This window comes from Tiliqua scincoides, chromosome 3, assembly GCF_035046505.1.
Source record: "Tiliqua scincoides isolate rTilSci1 chromosome 3, rTilSci1.hap2, whole genome shotgun sequence".
Taxonomy (NCBI): domain Eukaryota; kingdom Metazoa; phylum Chordata; class Lepidosauria; order Squamata; family Scincidae; genus Tiliqua; species Tiliqua scincoides.
This window is the reverse complement of record NC_089823.1, coordinates 174,925,411-174,950,766: the sequence shown is the minus strand read 5'-3', so window position 1 is coordinate 174,950,766 and position 25,356 is coordinate 174,925,411. Positions and strand designations below refer to the sequence as shown.

The following is a 25,356-nucleotide window of genomic DNA, read 5'->3' as shown; positions in this document are numbered from 1 at the left end:
TATTCTATAAGCTAGTTGGTATTATTGAGGATCTTGTTTTGAGGGGTACAGAAATGACTTTGGACTCAATATGCAACTGAACATAAGGCCCCCCCCAAACAGCAATTTCCAGTTCTATTTGCTGTGCATCTCCATTATAATGTGCATCTCCATTATGCACCAAAATCTTCCCTTCCTCTATATTTGACCACTTATAGAAACTTAGTTAACTGGTATCTCCCAGTGCAAAATAAGAAACATAGCCATCTGAATGTAATAATAATAATACTACTACTACTACTACTACTACTACTACTACTACTACTACTAATACTAATAATAATAATAATACAGGTATTTATATACAACCTTTCTTGGTCTTTATTCAAGACTTTATTCAAGGCGGTTTACATAGGCAGGCTATTTAAATCCCCGTAGGGATTTTTACAATTGAAAGAAGGTTCTATCTTCCAAGAACCACAACATTCAGATGTTTCTTTCTGATCTGGTTTCACATTCTGGCCTCCATCCTCCCACGCTCAGAGCAGATGGAATAACTCTGCTCAGCTTGTCAGCTGCTTCAAGGTCACACGGTGCTGGTGGCCTCGAACTGGAAACCTTGTAGATGTTATCTTCGGGCAAATGGAGGCTCTACCCTCTAGACCAGACCTCCTGCCCTATAGCTTAGGCTTCTTACGGTACTGAAAGAATGCAGGAAGCTACAATAATAGTTCCAAACATGTTAAAACATTATTTAAGATTGCTTTAACATTATTTATTTAACATTGCTTTAATGATCTTCATGGTAAAAAAAATCATCCGTTTGTATCATAATATTACAACCACTATACCAGAGGTCACGATAGCAGCCAAATTTTGGAACTGAGGGCTCAAGCCTATACAACTTTCCAGCACCAATGCAGCCCAAAGGTAAGGGAACAAACATTCCGTTACTTTGAGGAGGCCTCCATGGCTGCCCCCATGGCAGGATGCAGCACACGCCTCCGTGGCACAGCTGCATCAGCGCTGGAAAGTTAGATAGGATAGGGCCTTAAGTTAGAATGAGTCTCTCTCTCTCTCTCTTTGTCTCTCTCTCTCTCTCTCTCACACACACACAAGCCCACTTCAGAACTTAAAAGAGTAAGCAATAAATTATATCACTTCAAAGGTTTTCTAGACCCAGACTTTTACAAGGGCACTCAACAGAAATGTAAATTCAAGAATAAAGTCTGATCAACTATAAAAGCACTACTTATCTAAGTATATCAAGGAGAATCTTTTCAATGAAACTTTAAGTGAACACTAAAGTAAACTCAAGTACATCTAAGTTTTTACAAAGAGCAACTAAAAACCTCTGTCATCACAACAACATATGTAATTTAGTCAGTTTGAAGCTGGCTATTGTTCTAATGCCAAAAGACAGTTAGTGGGAAAAAGTATCCACTTGACTTATTTTAACCCTTAAGTAGCATAGCTTTAACTCCATTCAACAAAAAATAAAAATTAAATGTGTCTTCATGCTGCTTAAAGGAGGAATGTATGGATAAAAAAATGCAAGATGAGTTTTAAGTCCAACAAATGAAACCCAGATTCTTTTATATTCAGGAAGACAACATCTTCCGGAGGTGGCAGGAGCACAGCTTTCATTGCCTCTGGAGGATTAGAACAGTCGAGACCCACGGATTCCATTATCCATGAGCTTTGGTATCCACAGGGGGGGTCCTGGAACAGATCCTCTGAGAACTAAGGGTCCACTGTATTTTTAAATTACCATTTAAGAGTTTTATTATAACCCTTACAATTAAGGAATTGCTATCTCCATTATTTCCCCAAAACATAGATGTTGTGCTCTTCAAGCATCTTGCTCAGTTCTGACACCTCACCAGGCTTCAATGAATAGTAGCTCTAGAACAGCATCTTTCAACCTTTTTCATTTCACAACACACTAACAAGGTGCTAAAGTTGTCAAAGCACACCACCAGTTTTTTGATAATTGACAAGGCACACAGCACTGCTGGCCAGGGGCTCACTTCCCCAATGGCCCTCTAATGGTCCACTAATAATGGTCCACTGAGCAAGATGCCTGAAGAGCATTTTGGGGAAACGAAGAGCAAACAGTTCCTTCGTTGTAAAGGTTATAATAAAACTACGAACATATTCTTTTACTTTGTGTCCTGCTACATCTCATCCCCATCAAGTTAACATGGTCAGAAGAAGGGAGAAAAGGTGCTTGTTTCTGGTGTGTGCATTTCTGATTGCAGGTGTGCATGTCTGCCAGAATAAGCATGTTTTACTTTCTTGGATGTGGCCCGATAGCAGAATGTGAAAATCACAACTCCATTCTCAGTACTGAGGCAACTATAGCAGTTTCCAGAAAAAAGACGCATAGTACAGAGGTAATTTTAACATTAGAATGTATATTTCCACAAAAATGTTTTAAAAGGACTTCCATGCAGATACACATTAGAAGCATTAGCCTGAAATCAATCACCTCCTTTCATCCCACCTCCAACATACAGCTCTGAAACGTTTTAAGTGATAGACCTTTCACATAATGCATGCTTTCTCAGAAATGCTTATGGAGTGATTCCTGTGACAGTATACATATTGAACACATTACCTTGGTGTATCCTTTCATGTTATCTTTTTCAAGGAAGTTCTATCAGGACAAGCTGGAAACCACTTGAAATTTTATAAAGTTGCAGTACCTCCCTGCCCCCCATATCCACTGGAGGAAAAACAGCTACATATAACTATCAAGAATTAAAATATTTGTGCTTGAAAGAAACACAAACATTAAAATTTCAGATAATGATGTTCTCTTCTCTACACTTAATCTTGCAGCATAGTTAAAATTACTCAGCAGGGTCAATGATTCAAAATTTCACATACTGATTAGCATTTTTCTTCACAAGCTAGGAGTGGAGTTGACAAATTTGTTTGGATACAGCCCATTAGCACTATCTCTACTGTTTAAATATATTTTATGATCAAGGATCATGCTGGATTATGAACTTCAATTGCCTTCAAGTGTTTATAAAGTTAATTAGAAACAGATGCAAGTTCTTCAACGTAAAAAGCTGAATGACCTGTTGGGAATAATCAATGCGATTCTTCCCTCTGTAACATAAAGAACAAGAAATTTCCAAAACCAGCCATGAAAGCAGTGACAAAAGAAACCTTTTCATACCCTTTATTTCTTTAATTCAGTTTTGCTCTCCAATCCCACTCATCAGAGGGAAGTTGGCAACACAGTTTAATATTTTACACAAACCCTTATATTTTCACTATCAGAAATTAAACTGGTGTCCTACACAACACTGGAATAATAACCCAATGTAATCCAGTCACTTGGGATACAAATGGGTTAAAAACAGAAGGTTTTCCACTTATTTCAACAGATAGAGGCACATAAAACTAGGGCTTGTGTGTGAGTGAACTCTTTCCACAAGCAGTGATTGTGCCTTCTGGGTCCAAGTGCCTCAGTGGGACAAAGTGCCAGGTAAACTAAGACATAGATAAGAGTTAAGCATCTGTGCAAGAAGGTAAGTGCAAGCTTTCATTTCATTTCATCTTTCATTTAAAACTTTTAGGGAGATTTACTCCCTAAGTAAGTTTTTGCAAGGGGGGTGCTTTTACTCACACTGGGTTGCAGGACATTGCAGGAGGTGCGGGGAACCCCGTGCAGCCCACCACAGGGCTCCTCAAGGCTTGGAACGTTCAAAACAAGTGATTGCAAAGCACCTCCTGGAAATCGGAAGTGTTTTGTTCTCACTTTCTTTTTTTTAAACGTTCCAAGCCTCAGGGAGCCCAAGGGAGGCCTGTGCAGGGTTTCCTGCACTTCCTACAACATTCTACAGTCCAGTGTGAGTAAAAACACCACCTCTCCTCCCCTTAGCGATGCCATGTTGGAGATTGCTTCACTGCCTTCCCCCATCCTAAAAGGGATAGGGAACCTTCACACAAACTGGTGGGTCGTGACCCATCAGTTTGAGAACCACTGGTCTAGAAAAAAGGCATCTGAAAAGGAATATGATTGGGACGTATGATATTATGCATGAGAGTGTGGATGCAGGGATGTTCTTTTCCCTCTCGCACAAAACTAGAACCAGGGAACCGTTATTAAAATTGAGTGGCAGGAGAGTCAAAGCAGACCAAACGAAATATTTCTATATCACTCACATAATTAATCTGCTGAAATCTTTGCTACAGAATATGTTGAACAGACCTAGATACCTTTAAAAGGCGATGGGACAAATTTATGGAGGAAAAAGTCCATCACAGGTTACAACTTATGATGACTGCATGCAACCTCTGAGTTCTAGACATAGCCTATCTCTGAATGCGAGATGCAAGGCAGTAGCAAGAGGGTGCAGGTATCGCATTGTCCAGTGTGCTCCCAGATGCATCTGATGGGCTACAGAAGCTGGACTGGATGGATTTGTCTTGATCAAGCCAAGGCTCTTCTTACGTTCTTACATTTCTAAGAAAATTGTCTTAGCTATTTAAGCTACAGACCTACCTTAACAACAGTTTTTCAAAAAAAAAAAAGGAAAGAAGAAAACAAATACTTGAAGTCTGAATACCCTATTAAAATATTGACAAATGCTACTTCTGGATCTCCTTGTGATTATTTCTTATTATATTGCAAGTTTAAGGAGAAGAGGGCTCCACAATCCTTCTCTCAATTATCAAGTGTGATTCGTCTTTTTACAGGTGGAAAAAATGGAGAGAAAGCTTTTTGAAGAGGTCCATCAAGCAACTCTTAACAAAACTGGGTTTTCCTTCTACAAACGCATAAAACAGTCATAATACACAAAACCTAAATGTCCAGTGAGGTGTAAACAATTTCTCAAGCAATTTCTCTATAGATGACCCTTTTCTCTTTACCTCTCCCATCCTCAAAGTTTAAGATTTAGGTAATTAAGCCCTGCCAAGGTATTTTTTTGCTAGAAAGATGTGTTTAAGACTTTTTCTAGTTCTACTTCACAGTTAGACAAGACAAATATATAAATGGTCTGTTTTTAAGCTGCTCTAGTCTGGTTAACTCTCTGTATAAGAAGGGAGCTCTATAGTTACTAAATTACTAACTATTACAGTAGGATACCTAAAGATCTCCTTATAGAAAACCATTGCATTTGAAACAGAGCATTCCATTGTCTGCTTAACCCAATATTTATACTCACTGTACTTTAATTAAAAGACTTATTTTACTGACAACTGTAAGAGGTGTTCTGGCCCTGGAATGGAGTGCTGCTTCCTTAAAACCAGCAGCTACACAAACCTCAAATGACTGTAGCACACAGCAGGCCTTCTGCTGTTCAGCATGTAGCTATGTTTTAATTTCCTTAAACCCCAGGACATAGGTCTGAATGCAGATTGTGTCTGGGCTGATGTATTCAGTATGGATGAAGATACAGACTTTTATATTTTATCATTTCAAAGTTGCATATATAGTTCGTGTTCTTCAGGCTAATGGCAAACACACACACAGCCCAGTTTACAGTGGTGCAGTTTTGGGTTTGCTCGACAACTCTTCTCTAAACTATTTAAAATAGCACTGTCCTTTTATTAGGAAAGGGCACTTGGGCACCTTGAACTATTCATTTTGTTTTGCAACCTGGTGTGCCTTCCATGCTATGACCTCTCAAGATCTGCAATACTTTGCTGCCATCGTTTCCAGAATAGATTCAGATTGCACCCATCAACTGACCTTCGTCATCTCCTAATCACACATAGCACTACTCAAGGCAGACTTCATGAAACATTGACTCCTTGACAAATAAAGAACTCCTTGATTCACTCTGGGCGATTGCAGGCAGCAAATTAAAAAACATGTTCTTTTTTCTTCTTCTTTCCTGTAGAAATTCTCCAGAGCTGAACAAGCATTTCCATATTTATATGAAAACCATTTGCCTTCACATCAAAATAGTCTACACAACAGCACTGTGTTTAGAAAAGGGCAACTAATTTCTATCAATACTATGATATTTCTACAAGTTACATTAGAATTCCTTTGTTTCTGTTTGCCTACAGGATTTAAGATTATACAGGACAGTGGTTAAATAACAGGACCATAATACAAATGAAAATAAAGAGAAAGAACAAATAATTGCTGGACTATAAGCAGTGCCAGCATCTACAGTACTGATGTTCTACAAGACCATGAGACCCTGTTCTTGGGGGAACACTAAAAGTAGTGTTGATAGCAGAGTGGTAACCCAATGAAGATGTGTAAGCCAGCTCCATCACATGAATACCTGATGGTGTCAAAGGCCCCATGTGTATCATATGAGATATAAATTGCACCAGAAGGCACTTACACGCAGGGGTCAGCTCAATGAGAGGTTATCTGAGTGAAACAGACAAAGGGATTCAAACCACTTCTCTATTGCACTATTTCAGCATCATCCTCAGGTGAATAGATGACTTAACGTGATCATGCACCTGACAGAAACAGGACATTTAGAATATGCTATTTCAGTGTTCTTCAACCTGTGGGTCGGGACCCCAATGGGGGTGCCCATTTGTGGGGCCACAACAACATACAGAAACAAAAATTGCTCGCTTCCATGGTTTCACCAGGATTATGATGGCAGCAGAGAACAGAGGCCTTTGAATAGCCTCCCCTTTCCGTGACACTTTGCATGCAATCTCATTGGTGTCTGTGCCAGTCGGTGGTGAGGGAAGAGCCTTCATGTCAGGCGCCGAACCTGACGCGAAGGCTCTGGATCCTCTGGAGCATTGCTCCACCGGTCCCGCCTCCCCCATCCTCTCCCTGTCTCCCTGACGCACCTCCCCCACCCTCTGCCTGCCTCCCCTGAATGCCTCCTCCCCACCCCTGCTTTCCTTTTCGCAGCTCAGCAGTCCGTGCAACTGCCAAGCGGTGCAGGCTACTCCCATTGCGGAGCTACTCCCTTTACCCGGGGGAAGGGAGCAAAAGTCCTGAGGTGCCACCTGTGGCTGCAGTGGGAGTGTAGGATGTGACGGTGGCAGCCGCGCACCACAGGAGCTTGGGATTGGGCTCTAAATCTACATTTACACAATTTAAGAGATTTATACTTCACCTTTTAAGACACAAACCTTCACAAGGTAGCTTCTGAAATGTTACACAGACAATAAACTCAAGCATGAATAAAATATATACAGCTTTATTACTACATTCACTCTAAGAGGTAAAGGCAGTAAATTATAGACTTACCTGCTTTTAAGTCTTGATTGAAACGACAATACTTTGACTGCTCAAGGGAAGACAGGCACTGTTCAATGGGTACCCAAACGTATGTCTCTGGACACAACAAGTCAGAAGGTCTATACCGACCCTAACAAATGTGGAAAAGAAATTTTTAATAAACCAGTTAGAACACTTTCGTAACTCCAAATATTTCCATGTCTGAAATCAAGTCTGTAAAGAAAATCATAGCCAAGCAAACATGACTTCCATGCTGGGTTCTCCTCCTGCTATCTCTTCCACTTCCATTTTTCAAGACTAGCAATTTCACATGCCTGATTAACATCCTACCATAAGCATCAACTTCTTATTCTGCTAAATTGCTATTAACTTCAAAACATAGCACAATTGAAATCCATTGGTTTGAAAAACTTTTTGTTTTGAGAAAATAGCAGCTCAGAAAGCTTTGAAACAGAACCATATATTAAAGGATGTTTAGATAATGTTTCAACATGGCTTAATTTTACAGATGTAGTTTCTAGATCAAAGAATCTGGCCATTTTTAAAGAACTGATAAAAGGCATATACCTGAGCTTCTAAATAATGCATTTGGTTATGACAGTGCTTCCCAATATAGAAGTCATCCCTTTAAATAAAAAGCAAGAACTGCTTGACATATTAAATTTGTTCTATACAGAGATTACCTCCACAGATTTGTGAACCAAACTTCTACTGCATCAAACAATTGCTCCATCTAGCCCAGTACTGTCCACATTAACTGACAAAGGCTGTCCAGTGTTTCAGACAGATCTTTCCCAGCCCTATTTAGAGAAGTCAGGGATTGAACCAGGACCCTTCTGCAACAAAGCATGCGCTCTACCACTGAGGTGTGGTTCCATCTCTGAACAAAAGCTGCCCTATTAGTGAATTTATGACATTTTCAAACAAAGAGCGCAGGAATAGCACTATATGCTAGATTGTGATAAGCATGATGCGAACTCATATAGAATCCCACTGTCCACAGGATAATTCATTAAAACACAAGTTCCCTTTTAAGTACAGGGGGCTCCCTAAGTTGCAATCGGATTTACAAACAGCTGCACTTACAAATACTAATCACCACTACCACCAACAGCATTTGAATGCCAACCCACAGATATAAACAAGGATATACACAATCACTAGCAACTTCTGAGGAGTTGCTGCATACTAGCTCCAAGAGAACACAGACCTGATCTGGCAAGCAGAAGGAGAAAGTGACAGAGAAGAGAGAATGAGAAAAAGGTAAAGGAAGAAGAGGAAGTAACTTCATTTCAGCTACATTATGGGTTAAACAGGCTTATGGGGGCTAGCCTGGGAACCTAACACAGCAGATAAAAGTGCATAAACATTACAGGATTGAAACAACTGACTTGCAAGCAAACTTCAAGAATGAATCTTGTTTGTAAGTTGAGGACTTTTGCCCTCTAAGTACTTCCCATAATTATTTGTCATGACAAAATCTTCACTCAAGATTGAGTGGGGGGGGGGGAGTGTTTCTTAAACTGTGGGTCAAGATCCACTACGTGGGTCGCAAGCCAATTTCAGGTGGGTCCCCATTCATTTCAATATTTTATTTTTTAATATATTAGATTTGGTGCTCCCATGGTATGTGACTGCATTTGGGGAAATGTTACAGACCTGTACTTTTAACAAGCTACTACGTATATTCTTTTAACAATGATAGTAAATGGGACTTAGTCCTGGGTAAGTGTGGGTAGGATTGCAGCATAGGATTGTTAAAAATGTTCCTACTTGATGATGTCACTTCTGGTCATGACATCACTTCTGGTGGATCCTGACAGATTCTCATTCTGAGAAGTGGGTCCCGCTGCTAAATGTGTGAGAATCACTGCTCTAAGAGGAAGGGTTGAGCACTTCAAATTATCAGTAAGAACTCTGAAAGTACCTGCAGTTTGGGCTGTACAAAGACTACAAGACTACAAATACAAGACTATACACAATCCCCAAACCACTAACCATGCCGTTTATGTGCTATCATTTTATGCTAGAGCAGGGGTGCCCAAACCCCGGCCCGGGGGCCACTCGCGGCCCTTGAGGCCTCTCAATGCGGCCCTCAGGGAGCCCCCAGTCTCCAATGAGCCTCTGGCCCTCCTGAGATTTGTTGGAGCCCACACTGGCCCGATGCAACTGCTCTCAGCATGACGGCCAACTGTTCAACCTTTCACATGAGCTGTGGTATGAGGGCTCCCTCCATTGCTTGCTGTTTCACGTCTGTGATGCAGCAGTGGCAGCAAAGGAAAGGCAAGACTTGCTTTGTGCAAGGCCTTTTATAGGCCTTGAGCTATTGCAAGACCTTCATTCATTCATATAAGTTCATCTTTAATAAATTCATTTATGTAAACTTATGTAAATTTATTCAAATTTTAAATGTAAATTAATTCTTTTTTCCACCCAGCCCCCGACACAGTGTCAGAGAGACGATGTGGCCCTCCTGCCAAAAACTTTGGACACCCCTGTGCTAGAGTCATGTGTTCGCCAAGATCACAGAAGTGACAATATAGCTTCCCTTTCTTCTCCTGCCCCTCCAATAAGACATTCAACCAAACTCTTGACACTACTTTCCTCTTGTAAAAGATATACTGAAAGCAAAATCTTTACATATGACATTCATTCAGGCCAAAGTAAAGCATGGTTGGATTTTTAATTGGAAACTCCTGGAGGCAAGTTTGGCCTACAAGTTCTGCCTGAGGGGGCTCTTAATGGAAGTATTCTCACTCAACCTTGCTTTGTGTTCAAGTTTCTGTGCTAAAATCAATCAGAAGCATTGCCAAACTTCTGTTCCAAGGTAAGGTCCAAGGTTTTAATGAAACTGAAGATTTACTTTTTAAATATTTTGGAAAATCTAAGGGATTTGGTGAATATTTGAGATGAAGGCACGTCAGCACAGTTTGTTTATACAGGCTAAGTCAAATATGAAAAGTAAAGCTCCAAGGAAAGATAATAGTTTCAAAAACACAAAGAAGGTCAAGTACCAGTAGCACAGAACAAACAGAAAAGGTTAAACACACATTTAATTCTTTTATCAGGTAAAGTGTACATCTGTGTTCCATTTCTCCACAATAAACCCATTGATCTTTTATTAAAAGTGAATTAAGGTGGCCTTCATCTCAGTTTTCAGCCAGCTGCTGAAAAGAGGAGCATAAACAAAAGAACCCCAAATCAACAGCAATGCATTAAGGAAGAGGCAGCCCCATCATGAGAAAAAGTCAGTCATTCTAAAAGTTTATTAAATTCAGTCTTTTACTTGAAAGGCAACACCAATGGAATCCCAACAGCGAAGTACTACAGCAGACCTTTGCTCCCTGATTTCATTACATAAATAGAGATAGGCATTATCCACCCCCAAGAGAGTGCTTTGCAACCAAATTCTGCTATTCTATTTTCACAAATTGTATTTAGACTATACCACACAGAGTAAAAGCTGAATTAGAACCAGCAGAGACAAAGCAGGTTTTTGCCTGCTGTTGCATTACATAATCCAGAATTAAGTTTGATGGGGGCTCTGCCACACCCAGACTCGGGCCAGAAACACTAGAACACACTCACAACATTTGTTTGGGTAGTTCAGGATATTTTCAATGGAAGAGATTGGTCCAGTTTCGATGTAGTACTAAACCATGGTTAGCACTACATGAACGTGCATAAGGGCTGGTTTGTTCTAGCTATACTTGATACTATAGTTCCTAAATTCATATACAATTCAGAATTGTGGTTTCTTCTTAAAATGAAAGCAAAACTTTCCCTTTTGCCTTTTTGCATTACTGATAGGGAGGGGGTTAGGCTTGCTAACTTTCGCAGATGCTATTCCTGGAGGCTTCACCCATTAAGAAATCATGTGCACACTTTCCTGGGAGTAAGCCTATTAAACACAACAGGACATTCTGAGTACACATGTACAGGACTACACTGTAAATACAGGACTACATGTACAGGACTACACTGAGTCGCGAACAGCTCCTTCATTGTTAACCTTTCAGTGAAGCCACCATGCCCATCATGTGTTAATATTAGTTTGGTTCAAATGTCATGCTGATTGATCAGGAATACCCTGGGCTTGTGCAGTTTCCCCTGTCAAGAGAACACACCTCTTCATGCTCCTTCCAAGAATTATGGCTCAGTACTATATGTGACCTGGCATAACCATTTCATCCTAGCCCGTGAATTTGGGAGGAGGGTATTTGTGCTGGCGAGGAAAACAGAGGGACAGATGCATGCAAACCCATGGGGCGTTCCCAATCATCAAACAACTGTTTGGAGATTGGGTTATGCAACAAAGTAAACCTACTCTACTTTAGAGTAGGAAGCTGTACTTCCTTTTGTCTTTTGAATCACTTTTTTGGAACATACTGATGATCCCCCCCCCTTTCCTGTTTAATACACACGCACATACAAAAAAGCAACTTCAAGTGGAAAGTTCACTTTTTGAATAATACATTTAAGCTGCTGAATTGTTCCCAGTTCAGAGCTTACATTAGAAAAATGCTTAAAGTTGCAGAAAAAGACATTTAGCACATTTTCTCCTTTAGCCTCCATTCTCTCCTGGTACTGCCTCTTGCCTAAATCTCATTTCACACCTCCAGCACTCCACATTATGAATACAAGCATTCAGTATGTGCTTGTAGCATACTATCAGCTGCGATGCACTGGGAGTTCACATGCATGCAGCTGTAACAATGATCCAACTATCCATTCAAAAAATGATTTAGTCATCAGATACACTAGGATGATAAACAGATTCAGTAATCACAATTAGCAAGGTCACACAATTATTTCAATACTTTAGAACAGCCATTTTCAACCAGTGTTCCATGGCACACTGGTGTGCCATGAGTGGTCCACAGGTGTGCCACAGCAATTTGGGGGAAGGTCATTTATTAGTAGGGCCAATGGGGATGCGAGTCCCCCATTGGCAGCATAGTGTGATGGTGTGCCTAGACAATTTTAGTGCCTTGTCAGTGTGCCATGAGATTAAAAAGATTGAAAATTGCTGCTTTAAAACAAGGCTGCATAACTCAGATCACTCTAATGAGAACTTCCACATTCTTATCAGTTCAACCAGAGTGCATTGCACTATATTTACAGAAAAGCATTTATGTTACTATGTATATCCTATGTTCTCTTTTACCCCATTTTCCGGCAACCTTTTTCTTCCTGTGTTTCCATTGACATGCATTATTTTCTTCTGCATCCCCAAGTTTTGTGAGCTGAAAAGAAATTCACACACTAGATCCCAGCACTTTCAAAGCTGGAATTTCAGAGACACTGAATACATTCTTTGCATTTGTCTTCACTGCAGCCCATGTGCTACCTTCAGGTTCAGTGAAAATATACCTCTGAATATCTTTAAAGTCCTACATCGCCTCGCACCTAGTGACATCTGAGTGACTGACTACTCCCAAGTAATCCAGCCCATTAGGTCATCAGAGAAGACCCTTTTGAGAGTGCCACCGCTGATATAAGCAAAGGGCACAGTAGTAAGGAACAGGGCCTTCTCAGTTATGGCACCGCTTTAATAGAATTCAATATCAAAAAGCTTAAAATCTGTCCCCTCAGTAGAGAGTTTTAAGTGAGATTGAAAAACATTTTTATTTATTAGTGTTTGAGGTTGGGTAATGCTGTGATATTCCTGGTTGCCCTCACTGGTGGTCTGTCTTTTACTCTGTATTTGTATGCCCTTGCTAACTTCAGTATTTTAGTTTATGTTTTTACCTACCACTACCTATGGGTTTTTATTGAAATGCAGCTATAGTTTGTCTGCTCTGGTTTTTAAGTATGTTTTGGATTTTACATTTTCTTCTTTGAATGTGTACATCTTAAAATTCATCTTGTATATGCTATACTTATTTTGAGGACTGTAAGCCACCTTGACCAGGTGGTTATTTTGAGGATTGTAAGCCACCTTGACCAGGAAAGGCAGGGTAAACATGTTTTAAATAAAGCAACAATAAATACCAGCTGTGGGGAGCAAAGGCAAGAAAATAGTACAACACACTCTCTCCTGCTTAGGGATTGTCACAGTCTGTTGGTGGACCACTAAGGGCCCAATTCTATCCACCTTTTCAGCACTGATGCAACCGTGGCAATGGGGTATGCACTCTGCAGTTTGGCGGCAGTCACAGAGGCCTCCTCAAGGTAAGGGGATATTTGTTCCCTTACCTCAAGGCTGCATTACAGCTGTATTGGTGATGGAATGTTGGATAGGATTAGGCCCTAAGTGTTAATGAGGGATCAAAGTAGTCCCACATACAGCACACTGACTTGGTAAGAGCTCCAAGAATAAAAGAAGAACTGCAGCCATTGTTATACACAGGCAGAAACAAGAAGATGGAAAAAAGAACCAAAAGTAGGAGAGAGCAACCCACAAGCATTTAAACTAAGCAATAAACTCCCCTACTGGTTTCTGGCCAACATTTATATACTTTCTGATTGTATACAGAGTGGCTCTGCTCACAGGCTGTCACCACTCCAACAGAAAGAAACAGGATGCTTGACTAGATAGACCTTTAGCCTGATCCAACAAGACTTTTCTTATGTTCTTATGATGGCTGAGAAAGGTTCTCTCCCCACTTCTGCCTCTGAGCATAAAACCCGTGACCCTTTAATTATTTATTATTATTATTATTAACAGTATTTATATACCGCTTTTCAACTAAAAGTTCACAAAGTGGTTTACAGAGAAAAATCAAATAACTAAATGGCTCCCTGTCCCAAAAGGGCTCACAATCTAAAAAGATGTAAAGGAATACCAGCAGGCAGCCACTAGAACAGACAGTGCTGGGGTGAGGTGGGCCAGTTACTCTCCCCCTGCTAAAAAAAGGAGCACCCACTTGAAAAAGTGCCTCTTACCCAATTAGCAGGGGTGAACCATTTGTTCATGCAGGCCAATGAACTTTTTGGTTTTCTATACAAGGATATGTTTACTTTGGAACTGTCTTCTAAAACCAACTCTGGAATAGTACAGATGACTTTGTTGTTTAACCAAAACCTGTTAAATTCAACATAGGGTGGCTGTGCTTTCATAAACTTTTTAAAAATTTTATATCTCCCCCCCCCCACTGTGTGGGATGACCAAGACAGCTTACAAAAATAATGTTGACAAAAATAAAACAGTCAATTTTAAGAGATACAATAAAATGTTACATAATACAAGCAAGACAAAGAAAAAATATAAAGCAAGAAAAGTATTAAAAACAAGAGAAAGCATTTAAGGAGAACAGCCCTGATGAAATAGAAAGTTTTTTAGCCCCTAACAATCAAATTAAGTCTGCATGAAACATGACAAAGGGGCTCAGATAGGAGTTTGTATAAGACTTTTGTTACAAATGGATTTTTAATTATGTCTGCATGTTTAATGGTGTTGCATGTTAAGATATGCTGTATGATGTCTGGGACTGGCCCTCCATGCAATATCCAAGGAAGTCGTCTCAGGCAGCAGACTAACAAGGACACGGGTTGCTGCTCTCTCCACTTGCCTGCTCCTTTCCCCATGTTTCCTGCATCGGAAGGGAGGGGAATGAAGTGGAAGAGGAAGTGCGGAGGACAGGCAAATAGTGTGTCTTTTCAAATCTAGGTTGCACAAGAAAAGGACGAACAGCAGTGGCAAATCTCTGCATCCACTGGTGTACTGTTAGGCAAGGCAAAGTAGCAGCATTTAACATCTCAACTAACATGCCTGAAGATCTCGAACCAGCCCTAATGGTGGGTTTCTGTTACTGCTTTTGGTATTCATAGCAAGTTTGCTCATTTAAAAGAAACATAATTTGAGTTTGCGTTGTCTCGCTATATAGATTGTGTTATTCAACTATTTGACAATACAATTTTAAGTTCTTTAATGTTGTCTAACTGATGCAAGGCTTGGGACTAACTGCTTCCTTGGCTAATCTAGTTTCAAATCAGGGTTCAAAATATATTCACTCAGTTAACTTTATTTGCACATTTGTGCACACATGGCAAAATTACTGAGGGATCATGGCAGATACTGGGGTATACAGCTATATCTCTGGAGTATATCCGATATACAGATTCTCCTATTGAATTTGTATAACTGTGCATAGATACTGTTTTTGTACAACTTCGGGCTCTTGGAAACAAAAAAATGGAAAATATTCAATCACTTGAACTCATCCATGTTCCTGAAGAACAGGAGTAAGAGAACTGTGCAAAAAAGACAAAGCGAAATCCCCGCAAAGCCAAATAGCCATACTGTGAAGGTAAGAAAGAAAGAAAAGTCGATTCCCTATTGTTGTGAAGATGATGCTATTAATCCTGTTTCTGTCAAATTGCCCTCTACTTGAAGAAACTCGATAGTGTAGAAATTCTCATTTCCTTTTCTCTGCAGCAGGGTAGAGAAGTCTGGTCTATCCAATTTTCACTTACTCTCCAGAGAACCCTAACAAGCTGTGCCCATGAAAAACAGGGGAACGTAGCTATTATATATCTAAAACATTGGCCTGAAAACTTTGAATTGCCACTTGAGACAGAACAACACGCTTCTAAAAGATACGTTAAAGTGTATTACCAACATTCAATATAAGCATTATTGGTTCTTGTAGGGACACATTGGCTTTTTACAAGTGTACATATCAGTGATTGCCAGGCGAACACTTTTAAACAGACATACTGAAATAAGAGCTGGAAAAGACCAGTTAGGTCATTTTGTCCTGCTGAGGTAGGAAGTTCCCTACAGTAAGTTCTCAATTTGGCAGTCTGATCTTTAGCTGTAAACATCTCAAAAGGAACTTCTTCTACAACAATTTTATTCTTAGGATCCCCCCCATACACACACTTTCCAGTTTCAACCCATTAATCATAGTTCAATGCCTTGAATGCTCTTTATTTGGAGGGAAAGGCAGAATACAAATCATTTAAATAAAGCAACTTCCTCCCCGACTGAACTGTTTCACAAAATCCAAACAATTGACATTTCTTTTCATAAGGTTGCAAACTCATACGTATTTCTGTTTTTTCTAAATCAAAGAAAGTGTAACTTCTCTTTGGAATTGGGGTCTTAAAATAGAATGCAATCCCCCTCAAGTCCTTATCAGTCTCTCCCCTCAAATCTTGTTATGAAAATATTTTGACTATATGACTTCAGGGAAAAGCACAGTCATGCTACTGTTCTGTGACCTACTAGCTCGGAGAACAAAAGAACACCATTTTTTAAAAATTATCATTCTCTCAGTCTTCCATTTTAGAGAACATGTGGTGTAGCTTTCAGTGGTTGGGGCCCAACGTACCACTCCATGAACATAGCTTTTTACTGCACAACAGTTTGGACAACAGACCCAAAGACAACTCAAGTGAGAACTTGCTGAAATTGTTCAAGATAGAAAGAATTACAAACAATCTTTCATCATCACATCATGAAGGTCACTACTGACTAACTTATCTTATGAATTACAAGCCTTGAGATGAAGACCAGAGTCTCCAAAGGGTATTTTGTATTTCATCTTATGCTTAAACAATGGAATGAAAAGATTATGAAACTATCCCTTCATGACCAATAAACATTAGTCTACAGTTGTTTTTGTGCCTTGGTTCCAGACTGCTGATGATAGAAGTAGAAAGTTTTATGGATTCTCTACCTAGGTAAGAAGGCGAAATGTTTATTCAAAGTTGAAACAATAATATCCAAGTGCCTGACAGATATAAAAAGTGCTTTAAGAAACTCAAATATTACAGGTATGCAAACACTCAGTGAAGTTAAAGAAAACAAAGTTAATTCACCTTTGTCTATATATCTTGTACCTCTGATGCACTTAAAACTGCTCAGTTTGTCTACACATGTCATTTTTGTATTAAAATGAATACTTAACGGGGGGAAAACAGTCCTATACTGTAGTTATAAATAAAAGGAACTACAAGAGTTGCGTTTTACTTATCAATATTTCAAAAAACATATTTCCAAAAGTGTCTTAAGAATTGTAAAATACATTTTATTATGGTAGACTGTGGCCTACACAGGTTGTGTGGGTAAAGACTCTGCTTGCTGGAGAGGTTCTATACCATTTGGAGGGAAAGCAGCCACCCAGCAAGGCCAGCTGGTGGGAATACCTGAAAAGGGGAGGACTGGAGCCTCCACAATGCCTATACCTGGGACTAGGAGTTGGACCTCCATGAAGACACCAGAGACAGTACTCACATTAGAAGCAGGCAAGATCAATACCCATACTGGTGGTCAGGGTAAAGAAACCCATTGGAACATGCAAATATGCTTGGTTCTTTGTTCTATAATACGCCCCCCCTTTCCTTTTTTTGTCTGTTAGACTTAATAAAACAAACTCTTTAAGGCAGTGGTTCCCAAGCTTTTTATCACCAGGACCCTCTTTTTAAAATAACACTTTATTTGGACCCACATAGCTTTATGACACTAAAAAACAAAGTTTCACTTTACCAGCCGCTCAAGCCTCTGCTTTTATCCTTTAACTATGGTGATGGGCCACCTTCTGGTGCATTTCATGAGCTCCACCATTCGGGACCATTCTGGTGGCCTAGTGTTCCCCTTTGCCTGGTCTTCAATAAAAGTCAAGGCACATTCACTTACTCACAAGTAAACACACACGGGAGACAGTTTCAGTTTTCATAGAGCTCAATACATTTTTTAAGTCATTTCTTGAGATTTCGTTGGGGCCTGCATTCAGTGGATCAGGACCATTCTAGTGGCACTGCATCTAGTGGTCTGCCCTCTGAGATATGTCCACCTACACAGGAGTAAACACACACTTGCTGCTCTGTTTCCATAGGGCTCAGTATGTTTTCCTTGTCAGCTATCAGCTTGTCAGTTTCATGGCCCACAAAAGTTGGGTCCCAACTCACAGTTTGGTAACCACCGCTCTAGGGTACACCTACCCTGCTTGTGTGGATATAACCTACTACACTACACTAATACACTACACAATACAATACTCCAACTTCGCCATACGGCGTCGGCACAACACGGGAAGCAGCAGTTTACCGGTTATAAGTCTTTGCTTGATTGGCGTAGAGCATGACGCCAGGGGCTGCTTCCGACGGTGGGAGAGATCATTGCATCTCATTGGGCAGCTACCGCCCGCCTTAAGCTGGGCAGTCCCCAGCCAGTAAGGTGTTGCCTCGCCACGGTCCGTTAACCTCATGGGGTGCGTGGGGTTTAGGGTGAAAACCGACAAGCGGATCGACAACTCTGCACCATGCAACAGAAAACAGAAAAACTACTGCCCTAAAGCTGGGCACCTGGAACGTTAGGACAATGACACCTGGCTTCTCTGATGACCTGCAAGAAATAGACAACGCACGCAAAACAGCTGTCATCGACATGGAGCTGAGCAGACTGCAGATGGACATCGTCGCCCTTCAAGAGACTAGGCTGCCAGATTCCGGATCTGTCAAGGAGAGAAATTTCTCATTTTTCTGGCAGGGAAAACCACCAAACGAAACCAGGGAACATGGCGTTGGCTTTGCGGTCAGAAATACCCTGCTGAAATCCATCATCCCACCTACTGTGGGAAGTGAAAGAATTTTGTCCCTGCAGCTCCAGTCATCAGCAGGACCTATCACTCTCATCAGTGCTTATGCACCGACTCTGTCGTCTCCAACAGAAGCCAAAGACAAATTCTATGATGACCTGGCCACCACTGTCAAGAAAATCCCTGTAAAAGAGCCATTGTTCATCCTCGGCGATTTCAATGCTAGAGTTGGTGCTGATAACAGTTCATGGCCCACTTGCTTAGGTCAGTTTGGCACTGGGAGGATGAACGAAAATGGCCAACGCCTGCTAGAGTTTTGCTGTCATCACGGTCTCTGTGTCAGCAACACGTTCTTCAACACGAAGCCCCAACATAGAGTCTCTTGGAGACATCCAAGATCAAAGCACTGGCACCAGCTCGACCTGATCCTCACCAGACACTCCAGCCTTCCCAGCATCAAGATCACACGCAGTTATCATGGTGCTGCCTGCGACACTGACCACTCCCTGGTGTGCAGCAGAGTGAAACTGCAAACAAAGCGACTGTATCACACGAAAAAGGAAGGAAGACCTCGCATTGATACCAGCAAGACCCGGGATCAGAGAAAAGTGGAGGAATTTGCACAAGCGCTTGAGGAATCTCTTCCAGGCCCGGCCGACGCAAACGCATCCAACAGATGGGAACATTTCAAGAATACCGTTTACAACACCGCCTTGTCCATATTCGGCAAGAAGACCAACAAGGCGACAGACTGGTTTGAAGCCCACTCTGAGGAGTTGACACCAGTCATTGAGGAAAAGAGGAGAGCTCAAGCAGCATACAAGGCCTGTCCCAGTGAGCGCAACCTGCAGGTCCTCCGAACTGCTCGCAGCAAAGTCCAACAGACTGCCAGGAGATGTGCTAACGACTACTGGCTCCAGCTCTGTTCCGAGATACAGATAGCAGCTGACACGGGCAACATCAAGGGGATGTATGATGGTATCAAGCAGGCCCTAGGTCCAACACAGAAGAAAATTGCCCCTCTGAAGTCTGCCACAGGCGAGGTCATCCAGGATCGGGCGCAGCAGATGGAACGCTGGGTGCAGCACTACTCTGAGCTATATTCCAGAGAAAATGTAGTCAACGAAGAAGCACTGAACAACATTGAGTGCCTGCCTGTGCTGGAAGAGCTTGACAGTGAACCAACCCTAGAAGAACTTCACGTGGCCCTGGACTCCCTTGCCTTTGGCAAGGCACCTGGAAAAGACAACATCCCTGCTGAAGTCCTAAAATGCTGCAAAGAGATCATTGTCACTGAGCTGCATGAAATCCTCTGTCTCTGCTGGAGAGAAGGTGGAGTACCTCAAGACATGAGGGATGCAAACATCATCACGCTGTACAAGAACAAAGGTGACAGGGGTGACTGCAACAACTACCGTGGCATCTCTCTCCTTAGCGTTGTAGGAAAGCTGTTTGCCCGAGTTGTACTAAAGAGGCTCCAGGTACTTGCAGAGAGCGTCTATCCAGAATCGCAGTGTGGATTCCGAGCCAACAGGTCCACCACTGATATGGTATTCTCCCTTAGACAACTGCAGGAGAAATGCAGGGAACAACGACAGCCACTCTTTATAGCCTTCATAGATCTCACAAAGGCTTTCGACCTGGTCAGCAGAGACGGCCTCTTCAAGATTCTCCCCAAGATTGGATGTCCACCCAGGCTCCTCAGCATCATCAGATCCTTCCACAAGGACATGAAGGGCACTGTTGTCTTTGATGGCTCCACATCAGACCCTTTTGACATCCGAAGCGGAGTGAAGCAGGGCTGTGTTCTTGCACCAACCTTGTTTGGGATTTTCTTCGCTGTCCTGCTGAAGCAGGCCTTTGGAACTGCAACAGAAGGCATCTATCTCCGGACCAGATCAGACGGAAAGCTCTTCAACCTCTCCAGACTGAGAGCAAAATCCAAAGTCCAGCTGAAATGTCTGCGTGACTTCCTCTTTGCCGACGATGCAGCTGTCACTACCCACTCTGCCAAAGATCTCCAGCAGCTCATGGATCATTTTAGCAAGGCCTGCCAAGATTTTGGGCTGACAATCAGCCTGAAGAAAACACAGGTCATGGTTCAGGATGTGGACTCACCTCCCTGCATTACAATCTCTGAGCATGAACTGGAGGTTGTCCATGACTTTGTGTACCTTGGCTCAACGATCTCCGACACTCATTCTCTCGATGCCGAGCTAAACAGGCGCATCGGTAAAGCAGCTACCACGTTTTCCAGACTCACAAAGAGAGTCTGGTCCAACAAGAAGCTGACAGAACATACCAAGATCCAGGTCTACAGAGCTTGCGTCCTGAGTACAATTCTGTACTGCAGCGAGTCATGGACTCTTCGCCCACAACAGGAGAGGAAACTGAGCGCTTTCCACATGCGCTGCCTCCGACGCATCCTCGGCATCACCTGGCAGGACAAAGTTCCAAACAACACAGTCCTGGAACGTGCTGGAATCCCTAGCATGTATTCACTGCTGAAACAGAGACGCCTGCGTTGGCTTGGTCATGTCGTGAGAATGGATGATGGCCGGATCCCAAAGGATCTCCTCTATGGAGAACTCGTGCAAGGAAAGCGCCCTACAGGTAGACCACAGCTGCGATACAAGGACATCTGCAAGAGGGATCTGAAGGCCTTAGGGATGGACCTCAACAAGTGGGAAACCCTGGCCTCTGAGCGGCCCGCTTGGAGGCAGGCTGTGCAGCATGGCCTTTCCCAGTTTGAAGAGACACTTTGCCAACAGTCTGAGGCTAAGAGGCAAAGAAGGAAGGCCCATAGCCAGGGAGACGGACCAGGGACAGACTGCACTTGCTGCCGGTGTGGAAGGGATTGTCACTCCCGGATTGGCCTTTTCAGCCACACTAGACGCTGTGCCAGGACCACCTTTCAGAGCGCGATACCATAGTCTTTCGAGACTGAAGGCTGCCAATACAATACTAATACATTTGATATCAAATTGCCTCCCTAGGGGAGGAAGAGACAGTGCTATAGTCACACAGAAAAAATGTAGCCAAAAATATTTTCAACATTGTCTTAGGAATTAGAAGGTCCTGAGAGGAAAAAATCTCCAAGAGGAATATATTTTATTTACTTCTACAAAAATGTGCACGCCTACAACCCTATAAGCATTTAGTTCACTTGAAAAATCCCTTAAAAATACAACATTGGCATGTTTTGAGCAGTATTCTTCTTCAGAGATAGATTCAAAAAACGGCTACACTGCATAATTAAATTAAAACATTTACATATTGTTAATTCAGTACTGTCCAAAAAATTTACAGATAGTTAGCAATTTTGATAATATTCTTATATAAAAATTCACAAGGAAAGTATTAATATAAAGAAGTGCACATCCCATCCGGCTAACACACTTCTTGAAATATCACATGAGTTACAGAGGTCTCACGCAAGTTACGCAAGTCTACAGAGCTTGCGTCCTGAGTACACTTCTGTACTGCAGCGAGTCATGGACTCTTCACTCACAACAGGAGAGGAAACTGAATGCTTTCCACATGCACTGCCTCCAACGTATTCTCTGCATCACCTGGCAGGACAAAGTTCCAAACAACACAGTGCTGGAATCCCTAGCATGTATGCACTACTGAAACAGAGACGCCTGCGTTGGCTCGGTCATGAGAATGGATGATGGCCGGATCCCAAAGGATCTCCTCTATGGAGAACTTGTGCAAGGAAAGCGCCCTACAGGTAGACCACAGCTGCCATACAAGGACATCTGCAAGAGGGATCTGAAGGCCTTAGGAGTGGACCTCAACAAGTGGGAAACCCTGGCCTCTGAGCGGCCCGCTTGGAGGCGGGCTGTGCAACATGGCCTTTCCCAGTTTGAAGAGACACTTTGCCAACAGTCTGAGGCTAAGAGGCAAAGAAGGAAGGCCCATAGCCAGAGAGACAGACCAGGGACACACTACACTTGCTCCCAGTGTGGAAGGGATTGTCACTCCCGAATCGGCCTTTTCAGCCACACTAGACGCTGTTCCAGAACCACCTTTCAGAGCGCGATACCATAGTCTTTCTAGACTGAAGGTTGCCAACTAACTAACATGAGTTAAAAAAATTCCTTCACTTAGGACTAGGGATAGGACTCAGCAATATCCCAAGATCACATATTTCACTTAAAACATACATTTATAACCTTCCTGATTTAAATATTTAAGAAAGTAAATATCTGAAACCCATAATCTTTTTTATAAAACATCACAGAGCCAGCTTGGACAATGCCATCCAAGGCATCCCCCACCACATGAATAAGCGTATGCTTGAGCATGTGCTGTTCCTTCTCCCAGCATGCCTTCCTGGTCCTTCTAACCATATCAGGCTGCCTGAAATACAACTTCGTATGTAGTTTTGATCACATGGGAGATATAATTTTTGATCACATGGGGGGAGATTCCAATAAATAGGCCCTGTAGGATTAGAAAAAATCAAAAAGGCATGTCAGGAAGGAAAGGAAGATGTGCTCATGAGTGCCCCTAATAATACAGGAAGGCACCAGCTTAGATCTTTTTGTTCAGTCCACAGTCTTCAGTCAATTCAGATATTCTACACTGTTTTTTAATCCACAGGCTCTACTATTCTTTTCAAGCTGCAATTTTAAATCCTTATTTTCCTCAAAATTATAAGCACGTTATAAGCACAGGCAGCTAAAGCATGGTCTCTAAACATGGGGCCTCCTTTTAGTAAATCTCATGCCTATCTTAAAAAGATAGAAGATTAAGATTAAGATGGAAACTTTTTCCTTTTTCTAAAATTGTTTTAAAATTTTAAATAGCTCTGGTGTTGAGCTTGCGGCAAGGCTTGGAAACATGCCTTATGTTAAGCCGGCATGCACGGATCTGGATTGGGCCCTAAATTAACCATGGATTATTCAATTTTGAATGCGACCGTAGCCCACATCCTCCCCTCTTTGGCTCATAAGCCATGAATCTCATTTCTTTAAATCATTATGTTGCAGCTCATCCAAAGCTGGCAAGCCAGGAGATTAAACCAAATTTGAAAGCAGGTTAAACATCCAGATTTCAACTGACTTCACACAACCTGGGCAGCTATGGATTAAAGATGGCAGGAAGGAAACATCATGGATCAAGAGCCAAGAAAGGAACAGCACAGTACTTAACAAACTTAAGTTTAATTCCTGATTCTAACTAACCACAATAAGTTGATCAAGTGAACTCTGCTTCTCCTTTGCTTTATTATGGGAAACCATCAATCATACTTGGCATTTACTTGGAATTAATCTATTGATTCAAGCTACTGATGAAACCCAAGCTCTACAATAAAGACAATGCCACATTAAAGCCCAATCACATTTCTTTTTCAAATCCTTGCACTATTACTAATTTCAAAGTATTCAAAAACAAGTCTCTATTCATCTTTTTGGTCGTAATGTAGCATGAAATATAAATGTATCAATATCAAGACAGAAGTCTGGACTCTCAACACTGTCTTTTCTTTGGAGTTATGCTGGGAATACTAGAGACTAAAGAAAAACATACAGAAATTCTTAAAAAGGTTATTTAATGTATACAAAATATGAAGAGGCTATTGATAGAGGTTTCTTAACCACCAAATTTCACATGGAATGCTAACTACCAATAATATAATAAATTGGGTCTCCTAAAATTATAACATACATTAATAGGAAGAATCAAAATTATCATTTTGTAGTAACTACTGGAATAAAAAAAATTGGATCAAGAAGTGCACACTGTGTACTGAAGGCAATTTTTGCCTTCCTACTTTCAAAGCTAACCACTCCACAGTCAAACTCTAAAGTTGCGGCTTTTAAAAAGGGTGTGGCTATATAAGCCTATCAGAATTCAACACTGTTCAAAATGGTTAAGAACAGATTCCCTATTGTGCTTTGCTAACAGCAACATTACTAGTTTAGATTGTATACATTTTAAAGCTGTTTTACTAGTGACAGTTTTCCTTAAGATAAACAATGAATTTTTAGCTTAATTAAGATTAAAATATCCCAGTGGTTAGTAAATCAAGATGTCATTCTTTTTCTTAAACAGTTTCGCATATGGTCCTATTTAAATTGCCAAAACAGATTAAACAAAAAAACACAGCAAGAGAGCTGTAATTACCCTGTTCTTCTGTGGCTTTACTGAGCTACTCCAAAAAGCAAGCTTTATACCAACTGCTTATATTTTCAACAATATTCTAACTAAATACGCATGAAAAATTAATTCATGTAGTTTGAAATCTTGATATATGCAAAAATGAGAAAGAAGTGCAGTAGTCCCCTCTTTGCGTTAAAGCTTCATTAGAAGTTGATCCAAAGAATTTAGAAATCCTATTTATTTCATCTATTTTAAATGTTACAAACATATATTGTTCTGAGACATGTCTGTTATTCTAAGCTTTTATTTCTCTTTGGCATAGCTTGGTCACTTGTAATGAACAAACAAGAGCTTGTGAATACAATAGTTGCATTTGCAAGCCTGTCACCTTGGGAATTCCAGGATGCAGATGTTGCCCTGGACATGGTTCTATAGTGTGTACTTTCTTGCTTCTGAAACAACATATTTGCTCAGTTGTAAGGCCAAGATGTTAATGAAAGACAAGCTGCTGATATGTTTCTGCTAAAATGAGCTGGGATCAATTTCTATTGCCACTGCAGAACCTCTGGTTGCAAGTAAATGTATACA

At 41.3% G+C, this 25,356-nt stretch overlaps 1 protein-coding gene across 5 annotated transcripts in view; it reads right to left on the bottom strand.

The window, feature by feature from the left end:
• The window catches only part of ATE1 (arginyltransferase 1), an 85,376-nt gene that overhangs the window by 6,355 nt on the left and 53,665 nt on the right, over nt 1–25,356 (bottom strand). For all 5 annotated transcript variants that reach the window (XM_066621142.1, XM_066621143.1, XM_066621146.1 and 2 more), the window contains exon 11: nt 7,181–7,301. In XM_066621142.1, coding sequence (XP_066477239.1) covers nt 7,181–7,301 — 121 coding nt within the window. The remainder of the gene's footprint in view (nt 1–7,180; nt 7,302–25,356) is intronic.